The sequence below is a fragment of the Drosophila willistoni genome, unplaced genomic scaffold, assembly GCF_018902025.1.
Source record: "Drosophila willistoni isolate 14030-0811.24 unplaced genomic scaffold, UCI_dwil_1.1 Seg164, whole genome shotgun sequence".
In the NCBI taxonomy this organism is placed as follows: domain Eukaryota; kingdom Metazoa; phylum Arthropoda; class Insecta; order Diptera; family Drosophilidae; genus Drosophila; species Drosophila willistoni.
The window spans coordinates 61,011-85,402 of NW_025814124.1; the positions used below are offsets into that span (position 1 = coordinate 61,011).

At 36.7% G+C, this 24,392-nt stretch overlaps 2 protein-coding genes and 3 long non-coding RNA genes across 6 annotated transcripts; 3 read left to right on the forward strand and 2 right to left on the reverse strand.

Annotated features, from left to right (window-relative positions):
• Positions 1–4,731: 4,731 nt before the first annotated feature.
• LOC124460928 lies at positions 4,732–5,004 on the reverse strand. Its single transcript, XR_006954855.1, has 2 exons — positions 4,956–5,004; positions 4,732–4,896 (listed from the first exon to the last, which is right to left on the reverse strand). It is a non-coding gene; the product is annotated as an uncharacterized LOC124460928 (long non-coding RNA).
• Positions 5,005–6,968: 1,964 nt separating this feature from the next.
• Positions 6,969–8,033, reverse strand: LOC111518617. Of its 2 annotated transcripts, none has more exons than XM_047012520.1 (2): positions 7,215–8,033; positions 6,969–7,132 (listed from the first exon to the last, which is right to left on the reverse strand). In XM_047012520.1, exons 1-2 carry the CDS (start codon positions 7,944–7,946, stop codon positions 7,124–7,126), a joined length of 741 nt encoding a protein of 246 aa, XP_046868476.1. In that variant the 5' UTR covers positions 7,947–8,033; the 3' UTR covers positions 6,969–7,123. The 2 variants fall into 2 exon arrangements, with proteins under 2 accessions (XP_046868476.1, XP_023031724.2); XM_023175956.2 differs by having other exon boundaries at positions 6,969–7,159; positions 7,215–8,032.
• Positions 8,034–9,721: 1,688 nt separating this feature from the next.
• Positions 9,722–10,946, forward strand: LOC124460930. Its single transcript, XR_006954857.1, has 4 exons — positions 9,722–9,740; positions 9,922–9,932; positions 10,783–10,825; positions 10,890–10,946. It is a non-coding gene; the product is annotated as an uncharacterized LOC124460930 (long non-coding RNA).
• A 3,202-nt stretch (positions 10,947–14,148) lies between these two features.
• Positions 14,149–15,848, forward strand: LOC124460924 (transcription initiation factor TFIID subunit 15-like). The gene is made up of 2 exons (XM_047012517.1): positions 14,149–14,325; positions 14,407–15,848. Exons 1-2 carry the CDS (start codon positions 14,303–14,305, stop codon positions 15,590–15,592), a joined length of 1,209 nt encoding a protein of 402 aa, XP_046868473.1. The 5' UTR covers positions 14,149–14,302; the 3' UTR covers positions 15,593–15,848.
• A 1,440-nt stretch (positions 15,849–17,288) lies between these two features.
• LOC124460929 lies at positions 17,289–17,899 on the forward strand. Its single transcript, XR_006954856.1, has 3 exons — positions 17,289–17,310; positions 17,457–17,647; positions 17,717–17,899. It is a non-coding gene; the product is annotated as an uncharacterized LOC124460929 (long non-coding RNA).
• Positions 17,900–24,392: the final 6,493 nt, after the last annotated feature.

The following is a 24,392-nucleotide window of genomic DNA, read 5'->3' on the forward strand; positions in this document are numbered from 1 at the left end:
AATAACTTAAGGGTAACTACCGTTCGAGATCTTGACTTTAAAGTAAGAGCAATTGTTGAGGAAATTACTGATTTTTCGGTCTTTGAAAACAATAGCAGATTAGTTGACATATTAAGTGGTCTCTTAATTCAAAGAGTAAAAGAATTATCTTGTGGTCCAATGGCCATTGCCTTAATGAATAAAACAACATTAACAGATATAAGAATTGAACTTGCAAATTATATTGGTCTGAATTATGGAAATTTAAATAACAAACTATTATTAACCAAAAATGACAATGACCAGAGTACATATAACAAACAGACAACTAATAAAAATACAAACCGAAATACTGAACAGAGTCAAAATGTAAAACAGTCTCAAAATCCCAATAGACAACAGAGTCAAAATACGAGACAGTATCAAAATCCGAATAGACAACAGAGTCAGAACGTAAGACAAAATCAAAATTATCAGCAACCACAAAATAATCAGCAGAAGCAATGAGTGTAGATAATATAAATGAGGAAGTAGTAAACAGCATAGATAATCAAGAGTTTTTTACCAACTAGCCTTGGATGAAAAAAAAATTTTTATAAAAGGAACAATAGAGGAAGATACTTATATTATTTTAGTAGATACAGTATCAACCATAAGCATTTTAAACACAACTAATGTACATAATTCCAAATACAAAATAATTGAAAAATATTCAAAAACCATACATACAATAAAGGGAAAAATAGAAAGTGACAGTTACTTAGTGAAAACAAAGTGCCAAGGGAGTTTAAATATATAAATTATGCAAGAACAAAATGGGTGGCTATGCCCCTGGAAAAATCATATGATTTTCTATTCGGTATGGACATCATTCAAAGGAATTTTGCAAATATTGATTTTCAAAACAAAATTATTAAACTTAACAATGGGGTCGAAATTCCATTCCTTTCCAAAAAATCAGAAGATGTTTGCGTAATGGAAGTAAGTGAAATTGATGATCTTAAGTTAAAAGAACTCAATACTGAGGAAGAACAAATAATAAGAAATCTTTCAAAAAAGTACGAAAAGTTATGTTCCAGTCCAGTTCCAGATACGTACCCAATACCTATCATGGACGCTGTATTAGACAAACTCGGTAAAGCCCAATATTTTACTACATTAGATTTAGCAAAAGGCTATCACCAAATTTTAATGGCAGAAGAAGATATAGAGAAAACAGCATTCATTTCACCAATGGGTTTATATGAATATGTTAGAATGCCTTTTGGGTTAAAAAATGCCCCAGCCACATTTCAACGTTTAATGAATGAAATACTGAGGGATTATGTTGGATCGTTTCAGCTCATTAAAGTTGATATACCCGAATTATCGCCTAATATTAAAGAAAAAACAAATAAATGTATATATGTGACCTAAACCCAAAATCTGATATTTAAGCAAACTATTAGAACAATTTTATAATCTTCTTCTCCGCTCTAATAGCGCTAATGACGCTTCTTTATTTACCGGAGGTTGCCGTACCACAAATTTTCAGCGTTGCCCATAATTTCTCATAAGCTGCCACTGATGGGCAGCACTTACACTTTAGACTTGCACTTTGCACATTTTAAGGAATTAAACAAGTTTTTTTTTTTTACAAGTTTAATTTTTGTTTTTATAAATTTACAGTATCTAATAACTAATTTGTATATATTTCCTAATTGAAATGAATAAAACAGGTGGTATGTCCTTTATTTAATAAACTTTTTTAACATTTAAGTGAATACATATGTGTATACAGTATATGTATGTATACATATGTATGTATGTATGTGAATGTATTTGTCTGGCGTGGCAGACAGCGTGGCGTCGCTCAGCAATTTCACACATGTTTTGCGATTTATTCTTTTGTTTTTATTACAGCTCAACCCAAGGTAATCTAAACCAGAGGGCCGGGGCTAACTTCAACCGCGTCAAAGTTTGTATACCCTTGCAACTTTTTTGGTATCTTTTTCCTTACCTATAGCCATCAAAGTGAAAAAACGTTTTATCTAAAAAGGCTAATGCTTGCGAAAGAACGGCCAACAATATTAGCATTGGAAATAACGAAGATATTGATCAAAGTCACTGTTTTCCACCGATCGTTCCTATGGGAGCTATATGATATAGTAACCAGATATTTATCAAATTTGGCAAAGTCATTAATAGATATACTAAACTAACAAATATTTAATTTGAAAGCAATCGCGTCAAAAGTAACGAAGTTATTGAAAAAAGTCACTGTTTTCGAAAGATCGTTCCTATGGGAGCTATATGATATAGTCTCCCGATCTTGATCAAATTTGGCATAGTCGTTTATATGTATTATAAACTCACCAATATTTAATTTCACGACAATGGCTCAGAAAATAACGAAGTTATTGAGAAAAGTCACTGTTCGTGACTTTGCGGTTTGTATGGGAGCTATATGATATAGTGGTCCGATCAGGCTGAATCCGAGATATACAACCCCTGCAGTATATACAAGCCTACATGCAGTAAACGCATACTCCGAATCGCTTGGTCTGATAATTTCTTCTCTTATATATTCATCTAACAATTTTTGTAGTTTTTCCTTTTAAGAATGTGATAACCGTCTTGGTGCGTAACTAAATGGTTTGTAATTTTCTAGGCTTAATTTCAATTCACATCTGATATTCGGTTTATCCGGTCTTTGCGCATTCACATACCTATCCCTGACTAGCTTATCAAAACTCTTAGCCGTTTTATAATCTATGTTTTCACCGATCACGTATTCTGGTTCTGGGTTTTCATTGTCGATGTAAAAAATTTCTAACATTCTTCTCTCAAAGTTATCTTCCATATTTGTTTCAGACTCAATACGGGGTTCCTTTAATTTAATTTCTTCAATCCTATACTTTTTCTCATTTGTACCATTAATTATATTCTTTTCAAACTCTAAAGTCATTTCTTTATCTATGCATATCCTTTTGTCAATAACATTGCATTCAATAATTTCCTTATCTGCATTAATATTTTCTGTATTAATTTTATCATTTGCATCAATATTTTCGTTTTCTGTATTACCCGTTACACTTATATTAACAATTTCATTTTCCATATGTTCATATGTTTTTCTTACGTTGTCGTGGCTTTGAGAAGTTACTAGCGCACTTTTTTCAAAAGAATCTAAATCTAATTTAAGATTACATGATGTCAAAAAATCCCTTCCACGGTCCGGCCTGTTGCAGTCCTTCACCAGGTGTCCTCTAATGTTACATCTACGACAGCGCATCTCTTGGAGCTTGTTTGCTCTGCCAGTTTCATTTTCATCTTTAGTTGCGCGTCGAATGTCCTCTAGATGTATCTCAGCGAAAGCAGCTAACATCTGCTTAGGGTTGGCGAAACATTGGATCCGTGCTTGAGTGCGTAATCCCTTGTCAGGTATACCCTCGATAACTTTATCAAGGAGCTCCTCTTCATCGATGTTAATATTGTTGGCTAACATTAGTTTGTCGTCCAGATAAACTGCAAACTTTTCGCCAAACTTCCAATTACACTGTTCGAAATGACGACGCATTTGTGACTTGGACATCTTCTCTCCAAAAGCTGCCATTAACTGTTCGCATAATACTGCTACTGGCTCGCGAATACGTGTAACCTCCGGCATCTTGCAAACGAAGAGCATCCGTAAGTGAATGTTGCCTATGTTATACACTTCACCGATATTTTTAAGCTGAGCCACCCACTTTTTGGAGCACGACTCGCCGTTGAAGTCCATCAATACTTCCTTCGCCAGTGAAAAAGCTATACCCATCGATTCGCCGTTTGAGTTGCCAGAGTATTGGTTTCGACTGTGGCGTTGCCATTGATGGGAATGCTGCTGTCATCGATATTCTCATTAACTACATTGTTATCGATAACATTGCCAGTGGCGTTGCCATTGTTTTCCAAATTCTGGAAAGATCTGCCCAAATCGTGACCATGCTCGATTCTAGGAATCAGCAGTTGAAGTTGTTGTAGCAATTGTTGAACCAACGCGACATCGTTGTTGTTGTTGAAATTGAAGTTCACCGCTTCTCGTTGTACGCTTCTCGGAATTGCGTCGCCAATTGACGCTTCATTTAATTGGTCTGGGTTAGGCCGCATCAATTGGATGTCGTCTAAATTATGCTCTGAATTATCATGTTTGTTCCAACCAGGTGGGGCATGACCACGTGTTTCGACTGGCACACTATACAGACGAAGCACTAATTCATTTCTTGAGCCGTTTGTTGGCATGTTTAAAGTTGCTAGCCCTTGTTTTAGTTGGTCGAGGGTTAAATCGGATAGTTGTTTCGGTTGAATTGTTTATATATATATATTTATTATAAGTAAGTGCGATCTATGATTTTTATCCTCGTTAGCAAGCCTGCTACATTACCAAAACAACTTTTCAAGTTGATATATTAATACATTGTGTTGTAAATTTTTAAAGGCAAACACCCTTTTACTTTATTTTTAAATTTCATATTTTTCTAGTGTATCACAATATCAAAGATTTTAAATGTCACTCAGATTTTCAATGTAGTACCTTCGTTCAGGGTAGTTAGTTAATTTGTTTTTAGTATTCAAAAGGATTCAGTTCGTGCAGGTTTGACTAGTTGTACAACAAAACACAGATTCAAAAAAGGCATACATTTTTTTGTTTTGGATATTATATATATTCCTGATCAGCGTAAGAAGCTGAGACGACAAAATTATGACAGCCAACTACTAAAATGAAATATGTTATTTTGGTTTTTATAATTTGTTTAAAGGGAGTAAAAATATCTCCTTTCTCTCATTTTTATTGGCTGTAATTCAGATATTTGCTTCTTGAAATATAGTTAGTAACTTTTCAAATGTTTTTAGTCATATTGCTAATATTGTCATTTTCCAAACACTTTTTTCCCCAACCTTAAAAAATTCCTTCTATAATTTTCATTTTAAATATATGTATGTATGTATGTGCTTACCTTTTTAGTAGTTGGCAATTTCCACTCACCTTTCACTATTTACTTGGAGACTTGAAGAATAACCTCGAGAATCGTATTATTTTTATGTTGGATCGTTTCAGCTCATTAAAGTTGATATACCCGAATTATCGCTTAATATTAAAGAAAAAACAAATAAATGTATATATGTGACCTAAACCCAAAATCTGATATTTAAGCAAACTATTAGAACAATTTTATAATCTTCTTCTCCGCTCTAATAGCGCTAATGACGCTTCTTTATTTACCGGAGATTGCCGTACCACAAATTTTCAGCGTTGCCCATAATTTCTCATAAGCTGCCACTGATGGGCAGCACTTACACTTTAGACTTGCACTTTGCACATTTTAAGGAATTAAACAAGTTTTTTTTTTTACAAGTTTAATTTTTGTTTTTATAAATTTACAGTATCTAATAACTAATTTGTATATATTTCCTAATTGAAATGAATAAAACAGGTGGTATGTCCTTTATTTAATAAACTTTTTTAACATTTAAGTGAATACATATGTGTATACAGTATATGTATGTATACATATGTATGTATGTATGTATGTGAATGTATTTGTCTGGCGTGGCAGACAGCGTGGCGTCGCTCAGCAATTTAACACATGTTTTGCGATTTATTCTTTTGTTTTTATTACAGCTCAACCCAAGGTAATCTAAACCAGAGGGCCGGGGCTAACTTCAACCGCGTCAAAGTTTGTATACCCTTGCAACTTTTTTGGTATCTTTTTCCTTACCTATAGCCATCAAAGTGAAAAAACGTTTTATCTAAAAAGGCTAATGCTTGCGAAAGAACGGCCAACAATATTAGCATTGGAAATAACGAAGATATAGATCAAAGTCACTGTTTTCCACCGATCGTTCCTATGGGAGCTATATATATAGTAACCCGATATTTATCAAATTTGGCAAAGTCATTAATAGATATACTAAACTAACAAATATTTAATTTGAAAGCAATCGCGTCAAAAGTAACGAAGTTATTGAAAAAAGTCACTGTTTTCGAAAGATCGTTCCTATGGGAGCTATATGATATAGTCTCCCGATCTTGATCAAATTTGGCATAGTCGTTTATATGTATTATAAACTCACCAATATTTAATTTCACGACAATGGCTCAGAAAATAACGAAGTTATTGAGAAAAGTCACTGTTCGTGACTTTGCGGTTTGTATGGGAGCTATATGATATAGTGGTCCGATCAGGCTGAATCCGAGATATACAACCCCTGCAGTATATACAAGCCTACATGCAGTAAACGATACTCCGAATCGCTTGGTCTGATAATTTCTTCTCTTATATATTCATCTAACAATTTTTGTAGAATGTGATAACCGTCTTGGTGCGTAACTAAATGGTTTGTAATTTTCTAGGCTTAATTTCAATTCACATCTGATATTCGGTTTATCCGGTCTTTGCGCATTCACATACCTATCCCTGACTAGCTTATCAAAACTCTTAGCCGTTTTATAATCTATGTTTTCACCGATCACGTATTCTGGTTCTGGGTTTTCATTGTCGATGTAAAAAATTTCTAACATTCTTCTCTCAAAGTTATCTTCCATATTTGTTTCAGACTCAATACGGGGTTCCTTTAATTTAATTTCTTCAATCCTATACTTTTTCTCATTGTACCTTTAATTATATTCTTTTCAAACTCTAAAGTCATTTCTTTATCTATGCATATCCTTTTGTCAATAACATTGTATTCAATAATTTCCTTATCTGCATTAATATTTTCTGTATTAATTTTATCATTTGCATTAATATTTTCGTTTTCTGTATTACCCGTTACACTTATATAACCAATTTCATTTTCCATATGTTCAGACATCCACATTCCAATTTCTTTAAATTAACTTTTCTTACGTTGTCGTGGCTTTGAGAAGTTACTAGCGCACTTTTTTCAAAAGAATCTAAATCTAATTTAAGATTACATGATGTCAAAAAATCCCTTCCAAAAATTACATCGCGACTCATAGATTCGTCTGGGATAACGAGTAAATAAAAGTAAATCTTTATTGAATTTTTCACAACGTAACATAGTAATTTTCCAAATGTAATGAGCGGACTTCCATTTAGCCCTTGATAAGATTGCTCGACAGAATAAAGATATGAATGATTAGGTAAATGTTTCTTCTTGATTAAGGAAACTGGACTCCCCGAATCTATGAGGCACGCTGCAATAAAGAAATTACTTGGCAAATCTACAAAATGTATAATGAATTCTCTTACGAAATTGTTGCTGCTCTGGTTCGTACGGTTGAGTCTATTAGTTTCACGGCTGCCCTTCCTATCTGGACATTTGGCCGCCCAATGCTCCATGGATCCACAGATGAAACAAGAGCCTGGTACACGGTCCGGCCTGTTGCAGTCCTTCACCAGGTGTCCTCTAATGTTACATCTACGACAGCGCATCTCTTGGAGCTTGTTTGCTCTGCCAGTTTCGTTTTCATCTTTAGTTGCGCGTCGAATGTCCTCTAGATGTATCTCAGCGAAAGCAGCTAACATCTGCTTAGGGTTGGCGAAACATTGGATCCGTGCTTGAGTGCGTAATCCCTTGTCAGGTATACCCTCGATAACTTTATCAAGGAGCTCCTCTTCACCGATGTTAATATTGTTGGCTAACATTAGTTTGTCGTCCAGATAAACTGCAAACTTTTCGCCAAACTTCCAATTACACTTTTCGAAATGACGACGCATTTGTGACTTGGACATCTTCTCTCCAAAAGCTGCCATTAACTGTTCGCATAATACTGCTACTGGCTCGCGAATACGTGTAACCTCCGAATGAAGCCATGAATAAGCCTTGCCTTTCATCTTGCAAACGAAGAGCATCCGTAAGTGAGTGTTGCCCATGTTATACACTTCACCGATATTTTTAAGCTGAGCCACCCACTTTTTGGAGCACGACTCGCCGTTGAAGTCCATCAATACTTCCTTCGCCAGTGAAAAAGCTATACCCATCGATTCGCCGTTTGAGTTGCCAGAGTATTGGTTTCGACTGTGGCGTTGCCATTGATGGGAATGCTGCTGTCATCGATATTCTCATTAACTACATTGTTATCGATAACATTGCCAGTGGCGCCATTGCCATTGTTTTCCAAATTCTGGAAAGATCTGCCCAAATCGTGACCATGCTCGATTCTAGGAATCAGCAGTTGAAGTTGTTGTAGCAATTGTTGAACCAACGCGACATCGTTGTTGTTGTTGAAATTGGAGTTCACCGCTTCTCGTTGTACGCTTCTCGGAATTGCGTCGCCAATTGACGCTTCATTTAATTGGTCTGGGTTAGGCCGCATCAATTGGATGTCGTCTAAATTATGCTCTGAATTATCATGTTTGTTCCAACCAGGTGGGGCATGACCACGTGTTTCGACTGGCACACTATACAGACGAAGCACTAATTCATTTCTTGAGCCGTTTGTTGGCATGTTTAAAGTTGCTAGCCATTGTTTTAGTTGGTCGAGGGTTAAATCGGATAGTTGTTTCGGTTGAATTGTTTATATATATATATTTATTATAAGTAAGTGCGATCTATGATTTTTATCCTCGTTAGCACGACCGATTCGCAAGCTCGTTCAACCCAGACTGAATCGACGCTCTCTCGTACTTCGCTTTCATTTAGAGACGATCATGTTCTCTCTCTGAGACATGAGAGAGAGGTACTACCGTCTTAAGTGAGCAAGCCTGCTACATTACCAAAACAACTTTTCAAATTGATATATTAATACATTGTGTTGTAAAGTTTTAAAGGCAAACACCCTTTTACTTTATTTTTAAATTTCATATTTTTCTAGTGTATCACAATATCAAAGATTTTAAATGTCACTCAGATTTTTCAATGTAGTACCTGCGTTCAGGGTAGTTAGTTAATTCGTTTTTAGTATTCAATAGGATTCAGTTCGTGCAGGTTTGACTAGTTGTACAACAAAACACAGATTCAAAAAAGGCATACATTTTTTTGTTTTGGATATTATATATATTCCTGATCAGCGTTAGAAGCTGAGACGACAAAATTATGACAGCCAACTACTAAAATGAAATATGTTATTTTGGTTTTTTATTTTTTTGGTTTTTATAATTTGTTTAAAGGGAGTAAAAATATCTCCTTTCTCTCATTTTTATTGGCTGTAATTCAGATATTTGCTTCTTGAAATATAGTTAGTAACTTTTCAAATGTTTTTAGTCATATTGCTAATATTGTCATTTTCCAAACACTTTTTTCCCCAACCTTAAAAAATTCCTTCTATAATTTTCATTTTGAATATATGTATGTATGTGCTTACCTTTTTAGTAGTTGGCAATTTCCACCCACCATTCACTATTTACTTGGAGACTTGAAGAATAACCTCAAGAATCGTATTATTTTTATGTTGGATCGTTTCAGCTCATTAAAGTTGATATTCCCGAATTATCGCTTAATATTAAAGAAAAAACAAATAAATGTATATATGTGACCTAAACCCAAAATCTGATATTTAAGCAAACTATTAGAACAATTTTATAATCTTCTTCTCCGCTCTAATAGCGCTAATGACGCTTCTTTATTTACCGGAGGTTGCCGTACCACAGCGTTGCCCATAATTTCTCGTAAGCTGCCACTGATGGGCAGCACTTACACTTTAGACTTGCACTTTGCACATTTTAAGGAATTAAACAAGTTTTTTTTTTTTACAAGTTTAATTTTGTTTTTATAAATTTACAGTATCTAATAACTAATTTGTATATATTTCCTAATTGAAATGAATAAAACAGGTGGTATGTCCTTTATTTAATAAACTTTTTTAACATTTAAGTGAATACATATGTGTATACAGTATATGTATGTATACATATGTATGTATGTATGTGAATGTATTTGTCTGGCGTGGCAGACAGCGTGGCGTCGCTCAGCAATTTAACACATGTTTTGCGATTTATTCTTTTGTTTTTATTACAGCTCAACCCAAGGTAATCTAAACCAGAGGGCCGGGGCTAACTTCAACCGCGTCAAAGTTTGTATACCCTTGCAACTTTTTTGGTATCTTTTTCCTTACCTATAGCCATCAAAGTGAAAAAACGTTTTATCTAAAAAGGCTAATGCTTGCGAAAGAACGGCCAACAATATTAGCATTGGAAATAACGAAGATATTGATCAAAGTCACTGTTTTCCACCGATCGTTCCTATGGGAGCTATATGATATAGTAACCCGATATTTATCAAATTTGGCAAAGTCATTAATAGATATACTAAACTAACAAATATTTAATTTGAAAGCAATCGCGTCAAAAGTAACGAAGTTATTGAAAAAAGTCACTGTTTTCGAAAGATCGTTCCTATGGGAGCTATATGATATAGTCTCCCGATCTTGATCAAATTTGGCATAGTCGTTTATATGTATTATAAACTCACCAATATTAAATTTCACGACAATAGCTCAGAAAATAACGAAGTTATTGAGAAAAGTCACTGTTCGTGACTTTGCGGTTTGTATGGGAGCTATATGATATAGTGGTCCGATCCGGCTGAATCCGAGATATACAACCCCTGGAGTATATACAAGCCTACATGCAAAATTTCAACTCGGTAGCTCTAACGGTCTAAGAGGAGTTTACGTTGATCCAGACGGACGGACGGACATGGCTATATGAACTCGTCTCGTCGAGCTGATCAAGAATATATATACTTTATATGGTCGGAGATGCTTCCTTCTATGCTTTGCACACTTCTGACCAAAATTAATATACCCTTTTTGCAAGGGTATAAATATGTATGTAAGTATTTAGCCACATTTAAAATTCATACATTAACTTCTTACAGCAAAGACGTCCAACTGGGACACTTCAGAATGGAAAAGCTGCCGGTAAGTAAAGCTTACCTTGAGGTGTCTTAAATAAATGTATTTATTCCTTTATTTATTTTAGCAGATTTAGTTCCCCAACCACCACAAACGTCTGAATCAACTCCAAACTTGACACCACAAGGAAAAAATGTATGTAACTAAATTGTCCAATTAAAAGACTTCAAATTCTTTAAATTGTTTTTTCAGATTTCTTCAACGGCTCGCAGTGCTTGGGGTAAATGTTCTTAATCTTGAAATAAATTTGTTGTACACAAAATAATCCGATATAATTATGTTTTGTAGAAATGAATTTTGACGTATTTGGTCCAATAGTCGAAAAAAATGGATTTACTCGCAACCTTAAGGCGGATAGGATTATATGTGGTTTTCCACGTAATCGACAATTGGTATTTCTTGTTCAATTTGGGGAAATCGAGGAAGTTGTGACCCAACCTGATATGAAAAAATATGCACCACAGCTTCTAATTAATTTTTATATTGGAAATTTAGATGATGGTCCACTTGATAACTGCAAAAGTGAGTGCAATTTTTTCCTTTGTATATCTTTTGGTTTAACTGCATATATGTATATATAATTTGAGTTTATTTGATGGAAACTAATGCCTATTAAAGGCAACGACAACTTAAAGACGCTGCTGCTGCCAAAGAGATTATCGAATTTTGAAGCACCTTTTGGCAGACAGCATTAGGACTCTGATTCAGACACGTTGACAATCACGACTTAGACGTCGGCAACACGCCCACACGTTCAATACAAATAAATCAGACTGTTTAAGAATAAACATCGTGTTCATCTGAAGCGGCTTCACCAAATCAGATGCACTAAAGAAAATATAATACAACTGTACTTTGTCACAAACAACTAACCTAGCATATGACTAGAAATACAATCAGCCACACATGTTGTGGGAACAAACACTTGTAATTGTAAACTAACCCAAACGATCACAACGGCAGGATGTCAAGTGGCCGACGCCGTGCCCAAAATAATAATAATTTTTCAACCCCCGAATGCGTGGGGTGAGTCGTACTAGAATAAGATCTCCTTAAGAACAATTGTTACCTCCTAGAGCCTAAGATTTCCTATATAAACTCCGTACTTTAGTAAATAAAATCAGTTCATATTTGAATTCAACGAATGAAGATTGGGTTATTTTCCTTCTCCCGGAATCCCTATTCATTTTGGTCCTTCGAGCCGGATGGATCATGTTTGGTCCTTCGATAAAAAAGAACTCTGTAGTTTTCCCCCACCAGTGGTAAGAGACTCAGAGGTTCAATCAGCTCCTTAAGGTCTGAATTCTTACGATAAGATCAGATAAAGGTAGCAAAATAAAAAACTCTTGTTTTCCCCCACCAGTGGTAAGAGACAGAGTATAAAATTAAAGCAAAATATTATTGCTTTATAAATAAAAAATGCGTGCGTCTGAATTTAAAGGCAGTTTGGCTAGTGGAGCAACTGTAGTATCTTCAGCGGCGGGAGAGTTTTTAACCGATTTTAAAGGCAGTTTGGCTAGTGGAGCAACTGTAGTAATTTCGGCAGTGTGTATGTACACTAATATCGTTGCAAACGCTGTATGTAGTTGCGAGTAGGCAACAAAGATCAGCAGCAGAGCAATGAAACAGTTGCAATTAGCCAACAAAGGACAGCAGAAGAGCAATGAAATATTTGCAAAGAGGCAACACGTTAGCAGAAGAGCAACAACATAGTTTCAGAGACGAAAAGGATGGTGCCAGGTGGCCGCAGGAGCAGATCGGAGAGGCGAGCGGAGTTCAATCGAGTTTAAGGAGAGGCGAGCGGAGGCAAAGCATGGTTTTCTAACAATTTAAAGGTCGCTTAAATAAAAACTAATAACATACTACACAAATAAATTCCAAAACGTCCCATTTGGCTGCCCTTCGCAGAATGTTTAAGAATAAACATCGTGTTCATCTGAAGCGGCTTCACCAAATCAGATGCACTAAAGAAAATATAATACAACTGTACTTTGTCACAAACAACTAACCTAGCATATGACTAGAAATACAATCAGCCACACATGTTGTGGGAACAAACACTTGTAATTGTAAACTAACCCAAACGATCACAACGGCAGGATGTCAAGTGGCCGACGCCGTGCCCAAAATAATAATAATTTTTCAACCCCCGAATGCGTGGGGTGAGTCGTACTAGAATAAGATCTCCTTAAGAACAATTGTTACCTCCTAGAGCCTAAGATTTCCTATATAAACTCCGTACTTTAGTAAATAAAATCAGTTCATATTTTGAATTCAACGAATGAAGATTGGGTTATTTTCCTTCTCCCGGAATCCCTATTCACAGACAAAGCATCTAAATCTAAATTGTATCGCATTGTGGCACACACACACAGAGCAATCCCTCCGCCCCTTTCCACAACTACAATATGTATTTGAGCACATCCTCCAGTAGAGCACATCCATCGAATAAAGGAATCAAGTTGAAGTAGGTGATGAGAGAGACAGTATACCTTGCAATTGGCTACCATGTTGATATCGTATCGATTTCGTGGCAGTTACTACATATGCACTCCTTTTTTTTCCTATTTTTTGTTGTATAGTAAACAACCTGCCACAATTTCCCTCTATTGAAAATGGCAACGGATTGCGGTTCTGTCTGCCACAACTGATAAATAAAAAGAGAAATATGCTGACAGCTCTTTTTCAAAAATTTCATTATTTTAGGGACTAAAGAAAGAAGCTGAGTTAAAATTACTTCCATACATTCACTTTTATTGTAAATTATATAGATATGACTTAAATTGGATATATATAACCTCCTCTCGTGATTACTCCGTACAATTTCTGTTTTGTTGTGAAAAGTGATTCCTTTGTTAAATTTTCTGATGCGTTTTGCAAGCAGTCTTATCTCTACTTATGAAATTATTATCCTTATCGATTATTTATATTCAGCTCATTTTATACTGAAAACTTTGCTGATTACAGGGAAAATGCACAAAAATTATGAATCAATTTTCCACTCAACTTTTCCAATTTGCGCTAAAGCGAACTTGCATAAGTAGGCACTAAAGCGCAAAATGACAAATAAGAGAGGATTTTTGATTTTGTTGTTTTTTAGTTTTTAAGTACAGAGAAAATATAGTCAATTTATCTAAAGGAAAGTTTACATAACTCATGCAAAATGAACAAATATATATATTGCTTACCAAAAGAACTTTTCAAATTGATATATTAATACATTTTGTTGTAAATTTTTAAAGGCAAACACCCTTTTACTTTATTTTTAAATTTCATATTTTTCTAGTGTATCACAATATCAAAGATTTTAAATGTCACTCAGATTTTTCAATGTAGTACCTGCGTTCAGGGTAGTTAGTCAATTCGTTTTTAGTATTCAATAGGATTCAGTTCGTGCAGGTTTCACTAGTTGTACAAAAAAACACAGATTCAAAAAAGGCATGCATTTTTTTTTTTTTTTTTTTTCTACGGCTTTTACACATTATGGACTTCCCGGTTAATATAATGTATGCTAACCCCTTGTACACGCAAAATTTTTTCGGAATTCATCAAACCCAAATCTATCTACATCCAAATTATTTAAACAGTTCGGCTAGTGCTTTCGGTTCTTTTGGCGACATATATAGGTTTGAGGATGGCAGCGGAGATGCGCGTGGTCCATTGTTATTGGGCAGAAGCAGCTACTGTGGATTCGGCAGAGTTCAAGGTCAAGGGCTAGACCAGAACGAAACTGAAGATGGCGGCGTTGGTGGACATCGTGACGTGGGTAGACGTCACAGTGTGACCACAATGGCAACGGCCGCAACTATGGCGGTATCTTCAACCATGATATTGAGCTCGAGGTCAAGTCGTTTCGGGTTAGCCGAAATGAACAGAAATGTGGTTCAGCCATCGATGGATATTGGTGAACAGCGACAACAATATCATCGACAACAGACTGGCATATCCATGAGCTTCAGTATGTTATTGGCCAGCAGTTTGACAGAGGAACCGACACGTATGAATCCAAATATATTACCGTCCGTTGTTGGTGTCCCGTTCATTATGCTCGGGCAAGAGCGATTCGAACTGGAACCAGAGACGATCTTTGTGCTGGGCATGCGTCTGAGTGTGACGAAAAATTATATTCTCATGTTCTTTAGTTCCGTAGGAATGATCGCTGTCGACCATGCGAGTAAACCAAGGATTTTTGTGTACAAAAATAAGCAAAATGGACGATCAAAGGGTGAGGCGACCATTACATATATACGTACGTTCATGGCGGAAATGGCCGTTAGATGCCTGAATGCCAGCAAATTTATGGAAAAAACTATAACGGTTTTACCGGCATATCTATCAACGCGCAAGGGTCGTGGCATCCGATATAGATATCCTCGAGAGTTCGCTCCATCGAACAATCGGGAACACCAACAGGATCGGCAGCAGCAGAATCGTCAACGTCGACCCCGTAGATGGAGACCGGCTCGTGACAATTGGTATTGCATGTCCTGCCGCAACAGCAATTTTGTTTGGCGCTTCAATTGCAATCGTTGCAAAGCCAGCAAATCGGAGTATGCAGCCGAACCCCTTTTCAGTGGTTCACCATCTTTCATGAGAGTGGCTCGCCGTTGGCGCATTCATAAGACCGACTGGGAATGCTGCTACTGTTTCAATAAGAATTTCTGGTATCGTCAGAGATGTAATCGTTGTCATGCTCCCAAGGCTGTTGATACTCCAAAACCCGTCACCCCACCCCGATCGGACAAATGGGAATTGAAGCTTGGCAGTGATTAGGGAGGGTCCAATACACTGAGTGTATTCAAAATTTACAAGTGTTATATGCAAGTCATAGTTATCAAGTATCAATGCAGATTGGCAACGGTTTGGCGTTCTCACAGGCAAGACAAATCCGTATGCATCATGAATGGAAAGAATATCCAAATTCTTTGTGAAGTGAATCCATTTACAATAAATGATTTCATATATTCACACATTAATAACTTTCCAAACAGAATAAATGTATAAAGAGAGTATTACCTCTCAAGTCAAATAACTTGTACCTTGTGTAATTAGTTAAACTTCCAAATCATAGAAACATTTCATAAATTGAAGACTAATGTGGCCGACATGGCCAAGTTTCAAGGATAGTTGCAGGTTGTGCATTAATTAGTGAAGTGAAAGTGCTTTATAATGTGGTCAATGCCTCGCACAGCAGAGATTTTGGTTTAAATGAAGGATGCCAAATATTTAGTAGAGATTCATAAGTGTTCTAAGTTCTTCTACACTTATTAATTTCTAAGAATCAATAACACTTTGGTATGTATTTAAATGGCAGTTAATACTAGTTGTTGCTGTTGCTAATTATTTTTATTCGACTTCATTAGTTTGCAGAAACTAAGTTAGTTGTGGTTAAAACAATGTTGACTGGCACCTGGCACGGGCCACTGCCACATTAATCTACTTAATCCGTAATTCAGATAACTGAATATTTAAGCTCCAGCACAGAAAAAGAAACGACTCTGAATTCTAATCGTTTAATGAATTTATTTACTTGCCTTTACTTTTCTCCCTCACCTTTTTCGCATTGAAGTTAATTGCAGTCAGTGGCCCTGTGGCCAACCACTTGAATCTGTCCCACACAAACCGCTGGCAGCATGAACCCTTCTTATACCCTCCTTTTCGCTTCTTGGTAAACTTGCTCAGTTTGTTGTGTGATTTAATCAAAGATTGCAGTAGGAGCCAAATCTTGCCCTAACTAGCGAGTTGTGCATTTGCCTGGCACACCCGCACCCGGACTTGCAGTTGTGGCTGAAAAGGGAAAAGTGAAAGGGAATGAGAGTTTGTAGCTGTTGTGAAGTTACTTTGCACTTTCTTCCACACGGCCAAAGTTGGCAGCTGCTGCTGGATGGACTTGGTCTTGAAAGTCGGCTCTTGTTCTTGCCTGCAGGATATTTGCTTAGCTGTACCTGCAGTTAGCCGCAGCCCTCCTGTCCGCATCTCAGCTTTGTGTGTGTGTGTGTGTGTGTGCAACAGTGTCACACTTCAATGCCTTCAACCCACCACTCCCTTCATCGGTGCCATCTGCTGGGGATGCCGCTTTAAGTGCCAGCAGGAGAGTAAAATGCAATATACACCATTAGCCAGAACGACTGCGCTCCATGACCGAGTCCAGGACCAGGACGAAGGTCTTTCGTCTATACCAAAGTGTAACAGAAGTAAGCCAGGTCAACAATCCAGGTAGAAAGGGAGGCACAGGCACCGGCAAGACAACAAAAAGCAGCAACAAAATGCGAAAGTAAAGCGAAAATCAACTTAACTGAATTGAATGAAAAAGTTTGAAACTGCGGGTGCCATAAACTCTGAATGCGGTTCAGTTCAATATCTTCCTGTCCAACAATGAGAACAAACCAAAGCGGGGGGAGATGGGAATGCGATGCATTAATGGGTGTAGCAAAGGAACTGGGGTCTGAAAACTTGGACTAAATAATTTGTTTTCTGATACCAAAGTTGAGGTATATTTTAATGGAACCTTTTAGAAATTTCGTTTTGTTGATTATTTTTATAAATTTAAAGGCTTAAATTAATATATCTATCGTTATTTTTTCATTAACAAGTGCCATAACAATTATTGAACTAATTCTCTTTTTCATCTCTTTAGCTATTACTGAAGGTCCATTGGTTAGCTGTCCTAGCACTCCTAGCAGTGTTACTCCTAGAAAGCCTGTAGGTCGTAAAAACCATTCAGAATATCAAGTCTCAGAGATGGAACTTGAGTTCAAATCAAATATGTATTTGACCCCAGAAAAGTGTCAACAGTTGGCTGAGAAATTGCAGCTAACTGATCGTCAGGTAAGTTTAACTATAAGCATCAAAACAATGCATATATAAGGTAGGAATTGAATGTTTCATTTGTTGCAGCTCAAGGCCTGGTTTTCAAACCGTCGTACAAAGGTTAGAAAACTTTCCATGGCTCAGGAAGGACCCATAAAATAGGATGCGTTTCAAATCTCCGACAACGCCCGTGGCTAAAAATGGCCGAGCATATAAGATGCAGGTCAGAAATCAGTTGGGGCCATTTGAGGTTAGATCGGCAATGGTGGCTAAGTTTCACGTCGGAAAAAAAATAGTGGACATTGCCAAAGAGTACCAGGTGTCTCGACAAACGGTGCACTACCAAATAAATAAGGACAAAAAGTATAACTCGTTGAAAAATTTAAAAAAACAGTCGCAAAACGGAAAACTACCCTGACTGATGACAGAGTCCTACTACGGGAATTTAAAAAAAAACGTATTGCTGAAGCCTCAAATTTGAAAGAATTTGACAGCATATGAGTCAGTCAATCAGCGAGAGGACAGTCAGACGGCGCTTGAAAGAAGGAGAGTTCGGAACATATGTAGCCAAGGATGTGCCTTTCATTTCAAAGGTTAACAAGTTAAAAAGGTTAGCATTTGCAAAGGAGCATATAAACAAACCAAAGGAGTTCTGCAGAAGTGTTTTGTGGACAGATGAAAGCTCCTTTGAGTATAATTCTTCAAAAAAAAAAAGTATTTGTAAAGCTGCCCATCGAGCAAAGACAAAAGAGACGGCCCGTTTGTCAAAAAGTGAGCCATGGTGGAGGCTCTGTGATGTTCTGGGATGTGTGGCATATAATGGACTGGGGGATTTCATTCCCATCTCAGGTTCGATGAACCAAGGCCAATACCTGACCACCCTCAATGAAAATGCCTTTCCTTCCGGAGATCGGCTCATCGGGCTGTCGTTTATTCTCCAGCAGGACAACGCCCCATGCCATAAAGCCCAGATGATAACCAACTTTTTGAAGGATCTGGATGTTCCAACGCTAAACTGGCCCCCCCAAAGTCCAGATCTAAATATTATAGAAAACGTCTGGTCTCTTTTGAAGCGCAAGAGAACAGAAGCGTTAAACAAAACTAGAGAAGAAACGATTTCTGAGCTCTCTTCCTTATAGGAAGAGATATCTCCAGAAATCCTTCAAAATTTAGTGGATTCTGTGCCGCGACGCCTCCAAAAAGTAATTGAAGCTATACATTTTACTAAATATAAGCTAGTTAAATTAATTTTGTTAAGCCTAAAATATGTTTTTTAAGTATGACAGAGCTTGTCAAAATACTTATGCCATACTCTAAAATATTAAATGAATTATAATTTTGTTAAGTTTGTTTCAAAAAAATTTTGTTTTCCTATTTTTAAATTTTGTATTAAGCATACACAATACGGAAAATTAAATAATAATTTTCTATAAAGAAATTTAAAAGTTAAACAACAAAATGCGCAACTTTTTCTTCGTCAAAATATTTATGCCGCCTAGTGTATTGTACTCAAGCAGAAATTTGTACTTTAAATTTATAGTTTACACAAAAAAAAACTGAATACAACAACAACACGACAACAAAATATACAATTTTTATAAAATAAAATAAAATATAAAAAAAAATAACTATGTATATATATATATATGGAATCGATTAAAAAAAACAATGTCTATTCTAACTGTTAGTACAACCAATAATAAGCAGAGGAAGGTTAAGCAAATGTTTCCAAAACGTACGTGTTTCTTGCGGAGCAGTGTTGCGATTAGAAACCGATAGACAGCATTTCGAACCTATGGATTTATGAAAACCAGCCATACCGGAACTCCATATTCAAGATGTACCGATCCCCTTGATGATATGACATCCGGACATGGACAGACGGACATGGCTATATCGACTCAGCTTCTCATGCTGATCAAGAATATATATATTTTATGGGGTCGGAAACGTCTCTGTTGGAGGAGACGTCATTGTTAACTTAGATTTGTATATATTAAAATTTCTTATATTATTTGTTTAAGATTATCGGAATTTCTACCACTGTATTTACATTAACATGTTCTAAAAGCTTCTGTTACATGGCTCATGAAGAGCTTCTAACTCATGAAAACGAAATATAAAAAAGACTTCTTTCTGGAATTCGAAGAGGAGAAGACTTAATTTTCCTCACTCCACTCCACATGCTATTGAGCATTGGAGTTTTGTACCATCTGCAACTGGGCAGATCAAACATTGGCGACCGTGACAGGACCTTGCACTTCGCAAGTCCCAACATAAAAACTTAAAAACTATATAAAGTCGTTTATTCGTTCATTATATTGCATTCATCGTTACATCATCTTGGACAGTCATCATTGGACTTTTCAGCGTACATCATCATCACATTCATCATTGGACTTCTTCATCGTTACATAATCATCTTGGATAGTCGTCATCGGACTTCTTCATCATTGGCATTTGCAAGACATCATCGTGGACATTTACGTGGAGCCCTATCATAACCTAAGTCAACTTGAGTGTGTAAATTTACAGTATCTATTTCCACTCAAATTTTGACTCAATTACCATTCATTAGCGATCGCAAAGCTTTCACATGCTTTAAACTCACATGTAAAACACTCGTAAGCTTTAACACGTGCTAAGTATTAAGCACAGCGGAGTAAGTACTCAAACTGTCATATAGAGAAACGATCTACATATTAAAGCTCACTTATTAAGCTCTTGAGTGAAACTTAATGCATTTGAGTGTTTTTATTAAAACTAGAACTCGTTTAGCTCACGTTTAATTCATTTCTAACTTGCTACATTTCTTTCGTTAAGGGCCCAAAATGTCTCCACCAAATGAAACGCAGCTTCTACCTCTCAGACAACAACGGAATCAACTGCAATCTAATATTCAAAGTTTAAGAGCTAGAATCGATCTTGAAAATGACCCTATTATATTAGATTGTCAGTCTCAAATTATTGAGTCGTATTTTAAACAAGCATTACAAGTTCTAACCAATATTGAGAAGCTAGATCCAGCAGACGCGAATCGGGCAGAGATAGAAAATCTTTTTATCGAAACAAAGGCAATCATATTACGGCGCATTGGCGCAAGTAAAAAGGAAAAACCAGAAGAACTTAGAAGAACTTAATTCATCGACTTATCATGGGGGACATCATAATCGGCTTCCATCCCTCAAATTACCTAAATTCGACGGCAAATATGGGGAAATCCAAAAATTTATTACTTCATTTACAAATATGGTACATGAAGACAACTCATTGTCCAATGTTGACAAATTTAACTATCTAATAAGTTGTCTATCTGGCCAAGCTCTAAGCGTAGTCTCGCCATTTCAAATATCAGACGAAAATTATCCCAAGGCCCTAGAGCGTCTCAACGAGCGATATGACAAGAAAGTTCTTATTTTCGTAGAACATATTTCAAGTTTATTTAACATTGCTAGCATGAAAAAGGCAGACGCTGTTACCCTACGTACAATTTTGGATACGGTTTCAGCTCTACGCGGATCATTGTTGTCTCTTGGGTCTGAAGCTGATGTATTAAACGCAGTACTTATTCACATTGTTATGGCAAAAATTGATCTTGAATCCAAACAAGCATACGATCGGGTTCAAGAATATGATAAATTGCCAGACTGGGCCGACTGTTATCAAATTCTCAGTCGACACTGTCAATATTTGGAAGGGTATCTGCGAAACCGACAAGAGGAAAGACCCGTCAGAGACAAACTTCATAGTACTTCAAAAGTATTTGTTGCTGCCCAAAGTAGATGCATTCAATGTCAGTCAACTGAGCATAGGTTAGCATTCTGTCCAGTTTTTAATTCGCTACCTTTTATTGAGCGATTTAAGATTGTTAAAACAGCGTCACTTTGTTTAAATTGCCTCAATAAGGGTCATCCAGCCTCAAAGTGTCCTTCATTGAATAGATGTCGTCATTGTGGAGGTTTACATCACACAAACATGCATAAGGATTCAAACGTCCAGGGAAATTATCAACTAGATGGACCTTCTATTCATCATCAATCGCAACAAATCATTCATAATACACATGACGAAAGTAAAACATTTGCAACATCAATGTTGACTCGCCACGCTCGGCGGGGATTACTTCCAACAGCAATAGTTCTTATTCAAGACAAACTTGGTGAGTTTCAGCTCGCAAGAGCATTACTTGATTCGTGCTCTGAGCTTACCTTTATAACTGAAGAATTAGCGAAAAGGCTTCAGCTTCCGTTTCGTTACGATCTTTATGAGATTGCTGAAATCGGTGAATTACGTACACATATGAAACATTCCGTATCTACCAAAATTCGTTCAAGAATATCTCCAGATGAATGGAATATGGAGTTTATCGTGACTAAATCTATATCTCTACCTCAGCCTGAAAAGAGACTAGATGTGTCAAATTGGGCCATTCCCAAAGAAATTGAGTTAGCCGACCCATTCTTTTATACGCCCGGAAAAGTAGATCTATTGCTTAGCGTAAAGGAGTTTTTTGATCTACTTAAAACTGGTAAAATTAGTTTAGGAATTGGTCTTCCTCATCTAGTGGAAACTGCATTAGGATGGATCGTCGGGGGTAAGATTGCTGAACCTCAATCAACTCAACAATACACTTGTAATTTAACGCAACGGCAGGACCTTAACATATTATTAGAAAGGTTTTGGAAAATGGATGAAATACATGGAATTCAAAATAAAGATATTTCGTTAACCTCAGAAGAACAAGCATGTGAAACTCACTTTCAGGTGCACACACAATTCCTGGATTCAGGGCGCATACAGGTTCGGTTGCCTTTCAAGGAATCTCCTGAACAACTTGGAGACTCGTTGTCCTGTGCAAAAAGACGTTTTCTTCAACTCGAAAGACGGCTTGCATCTCAACACCAATTAAAGGAAATGTACATCGATTTTTTAGATGAATATCTTAAGTTGAATCACATGGAGGTAGCTTCGTTAGATAATTTGCAATCGGGAAATCATTACATTATTCCTCACCATTGTGTCCTTAGACCGCAGAGCTCATCAACTAAACTTCGCGTAGTATTTGACGCTTCGTCTAAATCATCATCAAATATATCATTAAATGATATTCTCATGGTTGGTCCTACTATTCAACAAGATCTAATCCTAACATTACTCTCGTTTCGTTTGTATCGCCATGCTATTACAGCTGACATAACAAAAATGTACAGACAATTTCTCGTCGCACCTGAGGATAGAAGTTTCCAACAAATCTTGTGGAGAAAGTCACCGCAAGAACCTATTCAATTATTTCAATTGAATACTGTCACCTATGGGATGTCGTGCGCTCCATTTCTCGCAATCAGGTCCTTAAAGTTTTTATCAGAGACGTATAAGGAGTTGTTTCCAATTGGAGCTGCTGTATTAGCTGAGGATATGTACGTCGACGATCTAATTTATGGAGCTGACTCAATCGAAGAACTCAATGCTAAGACGAATGAAGTTACCAAATTGCTCTCAAAGGCAGGCTTAGAATTGACAAAGTGGAATTTTAGTGGGGCACCAACAGATTATGAATATAATCTCAATATTGACAATAGTGATGTCACCAAGGCTCTTGGCATGTCGTGGCTGCCAACTGAAGATCTTATATTATTTCGATTTGATCTTCCATTAACTGCAATACCAACAAAACGAAAAATAGTATCGATCATGGCCAGGCTCTATGATCTGCTAGGATTATTAGCGCCAGTCGTAGTACGCTACAAAATCTTGATCCAAGACTTGTGGATCGAGCGCTTGGACTGGGACGACCCGTTGCCAGAGATCTTACGGACTAGATGGCAACAACTTGAAGCTGATTTATCTAATCTTGACATGGTTCGAGTAAATCGATTTGTTAATACATCACCAAAAAATAAGTGTGAAATCCATGGATTTTCGGATGCCTCAAATCGAGCGTATGGATGTTGCATATACGCAAGGGTTTTGGACAACGGAAAATATGTAACTTCATTGATCATTTCGAGATCGAGAGTTGCGCCCACTCAATCGCAAAGCATACCTCGTTTAGAGCTTTGTGCTTCCGTTTTACTCTGCCAAACATGGACTAAAATCAAACACAAATTAAACTGTCTTGTCAGCAAAACATATTTTTGGACAGATTCAACTGTCGTTCTCCATTGGATTAAAATGCACCCATCAACTCTAAAATGCTTTATTGCCAATCGCGTATCAACCATACAAACTCAATCGCAGGATATCATTTGGAGTCACGTGCCTGGAAAGGATAATCCAGCCGACATTGTTTCACGTGGCTGTGCAGCGCGCGATTTGATGCAGACAATTTGGTTTCATGGACCAAGGTTCTTAACACTTAATGCATTACATTGGCCGAAATCTGAAAGAAAGACAGATTTCGAGCCCAAAGAATTAGAATTGCGAAACACCCTTGTATTGAAATGTAGCACTAGTTATAAAGCAAAGAGCATAGTTGAGCAGATCATTAGTAGACTATCATCGTTTCGTATGATTGTGAGAGTCTTAGCATACGTTTTACGAGTTTTCAACCGAGTTCCTATTAACCGCAATAATACGATAAATGCTACAAGAAGCATTTCAGTAGAAGAATTTAAATTGGCTTTTAATCATATAATCTCTTTCATTCAGAGTGATGTGTTTGCGAAAGAACTAAAGGACTTACAAGCAGGACGAAGTCTGAAGCCGGAGCTTCAAAAGTTAAATCCATTCATCTCAAATGAACAGATAGGTTCTCAAAATATTC